Source organism: Nannospalax galili, unplaced genomic scaffold (assembly GCF_000622305.1).
Source record: "Nannospalax galili isolate Female #2095 unplaced genomic scaffold, S.galili_v1.0 scaffold442, whole genome shotgun sequence".
NCBI classification, from domain to species: Eukaryota; Metazoa; Chordata; class Mammalia; order Rodentia; family Spalacidae; genus Nannospalax; species Nannospalax galili.
In genome coordinates, this window is record NW_008348806.1 from 754,887 (window position 1) to 765,970 (window position 11,084).

The following is an 11,084-nucleotide window of genomic DNA, read 5'->3' on the forward strand; positions in this document are numbered from 1 at the left end:
GGGAGGGGAGGGGAGGGATGGAGAGAGCAGTTCGTGCCCCGGGAGGTTGATTCAACCTGAGAGATTTAGTAAAAAAGAGATCCAGAGTGCAGTGACATCGTTTATGTCTACAGCATAAGTGCAAATGCTCTCACGGGGGTGTGGAGAGAGGTGTGACCATCAATTACTCCCCTGCAGTCCTGCAAAGGGGCCCGGCGGACTTGCCGCGATCGAGAGCAAATCTAGGTAGAGGGCTCCACCTGGTGGCAGCGCTTGGTAGCTACACACACAGCCTCCTGGATGGCCCGGAGCAGCTGCACACACATCAGGCTGAAGCCCAGGGACCGAAACCGAAGGGTTTGTGGGAAAGCAGCGCACAGCCCGGTGCTGTCAGTGTCGGTGCTGACGCCCGTTCTCGGGTCATTCGGGAAACGGGTCAGCGGTTTCCTGAAGGTCCTCCCGTGTCTAGGAGAGACGGACAGTTCACTGTGCACAGGGTTTTAGCTGTGGCCGTGACGACTGCCCTTTACTTCGGGAAAGCACTCGGGTGACGCTGTGAGCCCCACATGACCGTGCGATTGCGCTACACGGCAGAAAGTTACCGCTGCTATTCAAAAATGGCTTCTGGGAACGTCGTGATTAAACTGAGCTTCTAATAAATGCCTTATTTCTCAGTTTGAACTCTGATATCCGAAGGAGCAGAAGGGAAGCCAGAAACCAAGACGCCGGAGGACTTGGTGACGACGGGCAGGTTCTCCGGAGGAAGGGCCTGGACCGGCCCATCTTCTGGCCCTCCCGGTCCTCGGCACCAGCCCGGTTCTGCCTTCACTGACCCCCTGCCCCCGCTTCCCAGCCTTGTCTCACTCGCTGGGATTCAGTGTCTTACCCTTCACTTCTCAAGACAACAGCACCGCCGACATTCTGCATCGCTCTGGCGGTCTTCCCCTCCTGTGAGCACAGAGCAGGCAGGACTCAGGATTGCACTACGAAAAAAACAACCTGGGTGTTTCCTCCAAGGCTGGCTCGGGACCTCTAGTCTGTCATGAAAAGACAAGTCACCAAAACAGAGAAGGAACTTGAGTAGAAGGAAGGGTAGGTGTGGCTCGAAGCGGGTACGACACAAAGATTTAGTGGGTAGAGACCATTTCCCCCAAGTCTAGAATCAGCATGCTATGGAACTGTGGTGGCGAGTCCAGGGGATGGTCTCGGGGAAGGGGAGACAGGAGTGTTTTCGCTGGCAGGGAGTCAGTGTTGCACGATATAACAGGCCTGTGGTCTGGAGCTTACCAGTCTGAGACTTGCGTCACTGAGAAATGAGTTTTTTTCTTTCAAGGGGCTCGATTCCATCCTCTTGTCCCTACAGGGTAGGCGCCCGTGAAACTAGTGCACATGTATGTAAGAGCACATTCCCACTCTGATCCACAGAAGGCTTCTGATCAAGTTGTGAGAGGGTGTGGTTTTATTAAGGTAACCCTGACATTTTATAGGCTATCAGATGAGTTCATCGTTCATCATACTAATTTTTTTTTTTTTTGGTGCAACTTGTGAACCCACCAGGATGCCATAGTGCCCCTGGAGTAGCTCCATACACACTACAGTCCCTGCTCCTGATCACACCGGCGTGTAGCTTTGCAGCAGCCTGTGAAATCTGGTTGGAACACGGGCTAATTTCATTTTACAGATACAGGGGGTGGGGTCAGCCCACGAAATGATGCCAGTTGAGGTATGAACACTGTCATGCTGAGCTGTAGCTGAGGGCCTGCGGACAGACGTTTCTCCTCTAGAGAAAGCAGCATGAGGCAGCAGAGACCTGTTAGGGCTGAGGAGGCAGAGGATGGGACCCCTCCTCTGAACTTCCTCCCTTCCTTCACACACTTTACTACTCTCCCCACTGCCATATTGTAAAAACAGCATAAGACAACAACTCACCAGACCACAGAGCATGGGCAGAAGAATCTTTATATTCAATGGGTCTAAACCCAGACTTGACCACACAGTTTTCTTCACAGTTGCTTTACCTGATTGGGGGACCCAGGCCTGATGGTCTCTGAGGTGCTAAAACAATGGCCTTGCAAGTTCAACATTATTCTTTGTATCTCTAATAACTAAATGCATGGCTTCTTCTTCCCAGGAAAGAAACTATACCCACACTAATTAAAATATATAATATAAATGTGCGTGTGTGTGTTTGTATGTGTGTGTGTAGTGTACGTGTTTCAATTAAGTAACAAAAGCCACTCAAATATTTTGGACAGTGTTAACATATTTAGAACAAGAAAATTAACCCCAATTTCTGAAAGGTCTGAAGGCTTTTAGAAGAAATACCAAGGAGAGGGAGCAGTTTGGCCTACAGCCCCCCCCCCCTTTTCCCCTCCACAGAACTGGGAATTGGTGAATCAACCGAGGAGGTAAATGTGAAATGTTCATGGTTTAAGCTTATGTAAGTTGAGCATCAGCCTCCCACCAAAGTCAATATCTAAGTCTGTTTCCTTGGCAGGGCCCATCCATCCACTCGAGGCACAGGAATTTACCAAGCACCTACTATGCTTCGGACACTAAAGACGGGTGGAGAGTTTGCAGTACAGCAAAGCCAGGACCTGTCTCTGGTCCCGTCTCTCACAGGAACTTATATTTGACATAAGAGGAAGCACACAGACCAAGCAGCCAGGGGTTCAGGCAGAGTATGAAGACTATATAATTTCTACACTACTGAAAGAAGGTTCTTCCATTGGGATAGAGAAGGTTTCAGACCCAGTGTGATGTGATAACTGGGAAAGGAGATGGAGGGAGGAAATCTCCCTGCAGAGGTCAGCATGTTCTGAGGTTGCCTCACACTGCAGCACACAGACACCAGGTCTGGGTGAGGGGAGAAGAAACGCAAGCAGTTCTTGGAATCAAAGGCCTCAGTTCCCCTGGGAAGGACAAACGGGGCCTGATGTGTGGACATGTGCAATCGCATGTGGCAACTTGACCACAGGACAGGCAGGGACAGCTTTCTCAATCCACGAGGGAGGTGCACAGATCTGCAAGGCTGTGGGCTGGAGTGCCTTCCTCCCTGCCTTTCTGAGTGGCTCATTCTAACACTGGACCCTGGAGAGGGTCCTAGAGGCAGTGGACACAGGCCTTTAGGGGCACTCAGAATAGAACTCAAAATCAGAATCCTGTCTGTGAAGATGTTGGCATCCAGTTCCTGTTCCCTCATGTCAGGGCAGAGTGGAACACTGGGCCAGACAGAGGGACAGTATTTTCACGACAGCCCTGTCCTCTCTGGAGCTAGCATGGCTCCTCATCCAGAGATCCAAGGGATTCTGATTTCTACTCCTGTCCAGGAAGCTCATCACTCTGGCTGTGTCAGTCTGTCAGAAGTTTCCCTAAGTCTCAACAGACACTCACAAGGGCCTCCCAAAGGCCCCAGGACCCGGCAGGAAGACCCACAGACAGCTCCAACTGAGCTGAGTTCCAACTCAAACAGATTTGATGGCATCGGCCATGGGATGGGTGAGGGAAGGGATGGAGGGACTCACCACGTTGCCTGGTTCCACCTGATGCTTCTCCTTCCACCTGGTTATGAAGCTCTGCAGAGCAGAACTCTGTGTCCTTGGCTGGCCTGATGAGTAGGTGAGGCTCAACAGGTGTTTGTCATAAACTTATAATCACTGCAGTTGATGTTCTTGTTATATAGTCTTCAAAGAACTATCACTAAATGCCTTGAAACTATAAGCGCACCATATTCTTCTGAGACTCGGTTACACCTTTCCCTGGGAAGGAAATGTAGGCATTTGCTACTGAAAACAAATCTCTGTGCAAGAGAACTGCCTCTGGGTGTAGAGATGCCTGGCTGTCTGCTGGCTTGCAAGCTCCTTGTTTTATTTTAAATTAGGAAAAACGAGCCTCAACAATGTATTTGACCTAAGTTGGGGGGGACTTTCATATTGAGGAAACACTGGGTGATCCATTTAACTTTTTTCTCACATCACTCCCTACCTACAAATGATACTTGCTTAAAGACTGAAAACAAAAGCCACTTTTTAAAGGAAGGAAAGCTGTGCTAGGGCTGAAAACTCGTGTGGAAAATCGACCCATTGCTGTTGCTTCGGGTCAGGCATATATACCAGGGTTAGTGTTAGAATAAGAGTCTCAGGATTTTAGACCTTTCTACATAAAAGATGCCCCAAATTTCCCAATCTTTCACTCTTTAAGGTGCTACTATGAACAAAATCAGCCCAAATAAGACTCTGCTTGCAATTTGGGAAGGGCGGTGGCCCCAAAGTCCCTGGCCCCCTGTATGTTCCGTGACCAGGTCCTGTTGTTTCTTAACTTTGCTCTGTACAGGGCATAACAGACTCCAGATGGAGGCCAGGGAGGCCCTAGGTACCTCTAAAGTTGGAACCAGCAGGTTCTTCTTACTCTTCCCCGATACAAACCGCACTTGGGAAAATTAGGGTGGTCACATAGAAACCAGGGCATTCACTGTTCTGTTTTCACGGTCTGTTTCAAAATAAAACCTTAGAGTGGTCATTTCCCACACTGAATTCTTGAATTCTTCAGGGTAGAAGGTGGTGGTTCTGTCCTCCCAGGAGTGTTTCTGGGTGACTCTCTCACACTGTTAAAGGTCAGGAAGACTGATACCTGCCCTGGAGGCCTCAGCTAGCTCCTAGCAAGCCCCTCAGAATGGCAAAATTCAACACTCAAAGAAGTAAAAATTAAAAATAAACATGAAGTGCAAACACGTTTTGCTAAGGCATCGACACTCTCACACACCCCTGCACATGAGCTCTGTTGTCACTGATGTGGTAAGCCCTTCACCTCTGGACCCTGGCCAGTCTGCTCATCCTTGGCTTCCTAGGAGAATTCCTCCCAAACTGGGGTGGAGGCCATCAGCTGCTGTTGAAGGGCCTCTGGCAGCTGGAGCTCTGGGGGCTAAAGGTGCTGGTTTCCACATGATGGAAACTCACCCACCTCCTTTGAAACAGCATGGGTGGATGGGAAATGCTCCATAAAATAACAGCCCTAAGAGGAAACCAGAGCTGTCCTCAGATGTGTCGGGGCACAACTGGAAACAGGATCAGATCTGCCTGAGTCTCACACAGTGGGTATCTCAGAAAACTCTCTCTGTATACTGTGGGTAAAAATGGCTAAACAGAAGCACAGGAAAGTGACACCTGAGTCCCCTGTAACATTGCCCATGAGTGTTCCACAGGACACCCAATTCCCTCAGTGCATCTTGTTTGAATTCTGATCTGATTAGATTCTCGCTCTTGACAAGAACGCATTCATTGGAACAGACATCCTTGATCTTCGTGCCAAGAGGTAGAGAATGACGAGGGACAGCGTTCAGGGCCGATGGACAGAAGAGCTGGTGAGGGCACTGCGTTCCAACTTTCCATGGTGCTGTGTGTGCTGGGTAGGTTTACGACTAAAAACTACTTGTTTCTGGATTTCTTCATATGATAGTCTGGCAAACTCAGATGTTTTTCTTAATATTTGAAGATGTAAATGGAAGTCCTTCAACATTTTCTTGCATCTTCTCTCTTTACCTCGCACATATGGTTAAAAATGATCTCAGCCTCACCTCTAAGTAAGAAGTATGTGCTCGTCTCTAAGGCTGAAACAAGTCAGTGCTGATCTGTACCCCTGCATCGTAGGTGTTTTCTATGGGCGGGATCCAAGGTTAAGCCTGGACAGAACCATATTGACAGCTATCACACCACAATCCTAACTGGCCGGCACGCTTTCCCAGGCTTTGAAATAGCATGACCTATGTACTTGTGTGGTGCTGACTCTGAGTGTTTCTTGTCAAACACACACGTTTTGACGTTACTGTGCCTCGTGTTGCCTGAAGGGCGCGGATCACCATGATGAAGTGTTTATGATAAAGTATTACATGCCTCGTACGTGGTTTTTAAATGATCTCTTCACTCCTGTATCTTGTAAACTGCAGATCTCTGCTAATTGAGAGCATACCCCTCCACACCCTAACCAGCCTGGACTGTAAGTGACTTCTTCAGCAGGAAGGTCTGTAATGGCTGAGAGGTAGAGTCCTTGGCGCCATCAGGAATTCGCTCCTTTCTGACCTTGGAGATTTTTCTTTCTTTCCCTTTTTAAGGCACACTCTTGTTTCTTTTGTTGATGTTAACATGAACCAGATTCTAGTTTCAAAGCAGTTACTCAAAAACAAAAAAGTCAACACTCAAAAATCAGAACCCCCTTTTCCCAAGTAATTAATGATCTCATTGAGTTAATCTAAAAAAATGAGCACTTCTCTGTGTGACCACCTGCCTGTCCGTCTGCAGCCTGGAGTGAATTCAGCTTCTCCCAGGTCGGGGGGGAGGCCCTTTCTCCTTTCCTCCTTTCTGAATGTCAGAGCAGGAGGGATCAAGGCACAGCCTGGGCAGTGCTGTTGGTCAAGAAGGGGTCACCATCCTCTTAGCTGATGGCCCTAGAAGCACCTCTGGGTACCTGAGACTGATGCAAGACCCCTGACAGGAGGAAACGCCCTGGCTGTCTCCGCCTCTCCCACACAAGGTCACACAGCCCGGATGGGGGCTTCTGTGTGTTTCAAGCTGCCACATTTACACGCTGAGTTTGTTGGGCCTCTCTTGACTATGGAGGACCCTGAAACATATGATGCAGTGGTGTACCATGAGTTTTTGACACAGAAAATTAGGCTTTGAAAGACTCCTCACAGTAGCTGCTCTCAGTATATTAAAATGCATGTACAAGCTACTTCTGGGTAATATACTGAACAAGCCAATCTATGAATCATTAGCTAATTTTCAAAGCCTGTAAAACTGGGTATACGGTATCATGTCACCCTGACACAAAGCGACATCAAATTTAGTGCATCATCTATAAAATGAAGCATCATGTACCTTCAAGTGACAAATTCTAAGCCAAAAAATACCACTGTACTTCTAATAAGTGACACTCGTTTTAATAGATCCTACAAAAATACAGTATTTTCATTGTTCCCATAAAACATTAACTTACAAATACCATTCTCAGAGCTCTGGTGAAAGCCACATGTGATTATATTTTTCGATAGACTATGTCAAGCACTAGCGTGTGAGATAAAGTTATTATATAAAAAAGCTATGCAGAAATAGGAGGGAATGCAAACAACCAATTCTAGAAAGTTAATCTGAAATTTCAAATTAATATTTTAATCAAATTAATGACTGATATGAGAAGAAATATTTTAAAAGATTTTTAAATGAATTTTGAACTTTCAAAGAGGGAAACTGTTCTAATGTAAAAGTGAATAATTCCACATTAAGTATGTAAGATTACATTCAGAAGTTTTTATACTTTGAAACGCTTTTGGAGAAAAAAAAATGTGCATTTCTGTCCACAAGATAGGCATGGAGATTAATGGCACTGGAAGACCGCAGCTCTGAGAAATTATATCTGAAGTTTCATATTTCAATGCCAAAATTTTGAAATTGCCCACCATAACTCTCTAACAAGTCTTTCTCAGTAAGTAAATACCAGTTCCCCAAGTTCATTTAAAATGATTTAAAAGTGGCAAATGAAATAAAGCATCACACACGTAAGTTCCACAGTTACAAGTGAAGAAGCAACAGACCACAGCTGGTGATCACAGAACCCGGAAGGAAGCAAAGCAGTAGTGCCTGCTGCAGCCCATCACTCACTGCGCAAATCTGCGGTGGAAGAGACTTAACTGCAGACACCTTGGTCTGTTTATCTGCATGTGTTGTCATAATTTTCTGAAGGCATCGAGCAGATCTGATTTGTCCTACTTTTATTCAGGTCCCAGAGATAAATGGGTAATTATGAAATATTTCACTCTGTTATGAGAATTTAGCAAATGGCTGCAGAACCGAATATAAAGACTTTATACTATATGTACAGTTACTTCCATAAGGCGTTATCATGTAATTTTATTGAAAAAGATTCAATATAGTAAAGTCTTATTTTAAGATATATTTTCTTTCTCAATCCAAGATGTTTATGAAAATATCATTTTTCTATATTCTTTTTGTATATATGCCAACATATACCTTGTTCTAGAAATACTTTATGGGAATCCCAGTTCTTTATGTACAACTTTTGAGGCAGTGTTTCTGATGGATAGCAGAATTCATAAAGAGCTGTGTGTGCTTCCGTGCTCCGAAATCATAGGAAATCCACTTTGAGAAGAAAACTTATCTGATTAAAAACCAAAACCAAAACCAAAACCAAAACCGCACCAATCAATGCACAGCCGGAGGCTGACGCGGGAACTGATGCAGAACCACACGAACGCCATGTTGATAGTTAACATGTTTAAGGGTGGTCAAGGCTAACATACAGTATTATACATTTGGCACTAATGTTTGCCATTGGTCCAGCAATTGGCAAAATTTGTTTCTATGTATAAATTTATTTTTGAACATTAGCTCTGGCTAGACGTATCTTCACTATTTATAAAAAATATTTAGACAGTAAGCTCACGTTGAATAACTAGATCTACTGTGTTCTGGAAACTCTTCAGTAGTAAAACAGCCTTTTCGTGTTCCATATGTACAAAACTGTGTCCATTTGCCTGAAAATACACAAATAAAACAGGTCAGTCAATGCAAACTGTTATCTCTGTACCATTGCTTGTAATCATAGGACTCAAAGGAGCACGACACAACAAAGTTATGCTATTTGCTTGGAGTGAACAAACTCCAGTTGCCTATCCTTAATATTATTTAATTAATGGAAAGTCTGGCTTCTGCAGGCATGGCTGTTTCACTGGTGGGAGACAGAATTTTAAAAACTTGGAGTGGAATGGTCACTGTGGAAGTAACTAATTTTACCCGGATTTAATCCAATTAAATTTGATAAGTACTTATCAAATGCCCAATATATCCTTACTTTTGCTAGGATTATAAAGCTATAAAGGTAATCTCAGAGAGATGTCCTGGGGACACAGCAGTTCAGTCTTGCAGTGCTGTTCTGCTGGTTTGTTTATACTGTGCTGAGTAGAGATGGAACCCAGGGCTTTGTGCATGCTGGGCAAGGGCTCTATCATTGTGCCACACCCCAGCCATCTGATCCCCACTTGTCCACACAGTTACCTAGTGGAGAAGAATTGGGGAGCTGTGCCCATGGCTATTGTGTGTATTACATAATTACTGACACAAATTTATCAGCATATCAGTTATATTGTTAAAGATTTATTTTTATTTTCCTTTATGTGTGTGTGTGTGTGTGTGTGTCTGTGTCTGTGTGAATGTCTGCCACATGTATGTGGGTACCCACAGAGGCCAGAAAAGGGTGTCAGATACCCTGGACCTGGAGCCACAGGTGGTTGTGAGCTGCCCTCTTGAAGAACAGTAAATACTCTTAACCACTGAGCCATCTTTCTAACCCCATTGTAATCATGCTAACTGTGACTGGATATTTATGGTACTATTTAATCTTATTTTGACCCACTGTAAAATTGCTGACTTATATGTTCTTTATTAAAAACATATTTTTATTTTCTCTATTACTAAGTGCAAGCATTTTCATTATCTACATACTGGTTCTTAACAGACTCCAAAGAATCCACCTCTCAGGATTAAAACACACTGACAGAACAACTTGAAACCTTCTGGTTAAAAACAATCAGAGTAAGACATAAAAACTCATCTTAAACATAATTCAGACACAACTGGCTATTATTTGATCTATCACAAAGTGTATCTTCTTTTCTGAAATCAGAACTTATGATTCTTAGTTTTCTTTATATTACACTGCTAATTTTCTAATTGAAATTACTTCCATCCTTATTATATGGAGAGAGAAATCCATGTGCCTTTAAAGTCATAAAGACTAAACTAAGACACAGACTTGAAACTTGGAAGGACGAAATCTTGGCAACACAGTAACTGACAGTTTAACTGTTTCCTCTCAGTGTCAGACTCAGAGGGTTTGGAAGAGAAGAATCAGTCTAGTACAGGTACTAGAATAGTTAACAGGTTAACTTTTTCAATTCTCTCTCTCTCTCTCTCTCTCTCTCTCTCTCTCTCTCTCTCCCCCCCCCTTTCTCTCCCCTCTCCCGTCGTGTGTGTGTGTGTGTGTGTGCTCACGCGCGCACGCATGTGCATATGGAGGCCAGGCGTTGACATCAGGTGTCTCCCTCAGTCTCTCTTCACCTTGTTCTTTGAGGCAGTGTGTGTGTGTGCGCGCATGCGCGCGCGCGCACGCATGTGCATATGGAGGCCAGGGGTTGACATCAGGTGTCTCCCTCAGTCTCTCTTCACCTTGTTCTTTGAGGCAGGGTCTCTCACTGAACCTGGAGCTCACCAGTTCTCTAGACCAGCTGGCTAGCAGCTCCAAGGACCATCCTGTCTCTGTCTTCCCAGTGCTGGGATTGCAGGTGTGCTGATATGCCCAGCTTTTCATGTGGGTGCCGAGGATCCAAACTCAGATCCTCATGCTTACAGAGCAAGCACTTACCTATCAAGCACTCTCCCTGGCTCAACTTTTTCAATTTTCAATGGACTTAATTGTGGACACTTACTCTTTTTTCATGCTTTTAATATTTAAGTAGCTGTTTGTTTAAAAGTTAAAATGTTTTTTACTGTCTTTTGCTCTTCCAAATTTCAAACAGCATTACACCTTAACAGAAGTCTATAACATTTATAACTTAGTTGAAAATTATCTGACATATAATATTTTATATCTAGTTAATTAAAACTAGATAATGCAGTAAAGATTAAAAATCACTGCATTTAAAGCCACAGTGCATCTACCAATAGGAAAATACTAAGGAAAAATGCAATCTTTGGAAATCTGTATACCCAGGAGCATAAATTGGCTTTGAATTAACACAGCTGTAGCTGTATATTCTGTAATATTTAATTAATGGAGACAATATTTGTAGCTGGCAAGGGCTGTTTCAGTGACAGGAGACAGTAGCTCATTAGAACTGTGACTACGTAGGTTACATTTCTTGCTTTATTTCATAGTGACTATCAGACACTGAATTTCCAGGACTAGAGAACACAACATAAGGATATTCTTGATTCTAGACTCATCTTATTTCTGACATTAGGAAAATAGCAAAATGCACGATTTTCTGCTGTAGTTTGGAGGGATATACTTACTGTCTTCAATTTGCCCAAAAGGTA

General features: G+C 44.3%; 1 protein-coding gene across 8 annotated transcripts in view; it reads right to left on the reverse strand.

The window, feature by feature from the left end:
- Positions 1 to 6,645: 6,645 nt before the first annotated feature.
- Positions 6,646 to 11,084, reverse strand: part of Lrrc7 (leucine rich repeat containing 7) — a 432,681-nt gene continuing 428,242 nt past the window's right edge. For 7 of the 8 annotated variants that reach the window (XM_029569851.1, XM_008846095.1, XM_008846093.3 and 4 more), the window contains one exon: positions 7,229 to 8,524. In XM_029569851.1, coding sequence (XP_029425711.1) covers positions 8,417 to 8,524 — 108 coding nt within the window. In that variant the 3' untranslated portion in view covers positions 7,229 to 8,416. Of the gene's footprint in view, positions 8,525 to 11,084 lie in introns of all 8 variants that reach the window. The other variant, XM_008846094.1, reaches the window with a different exon arrangement.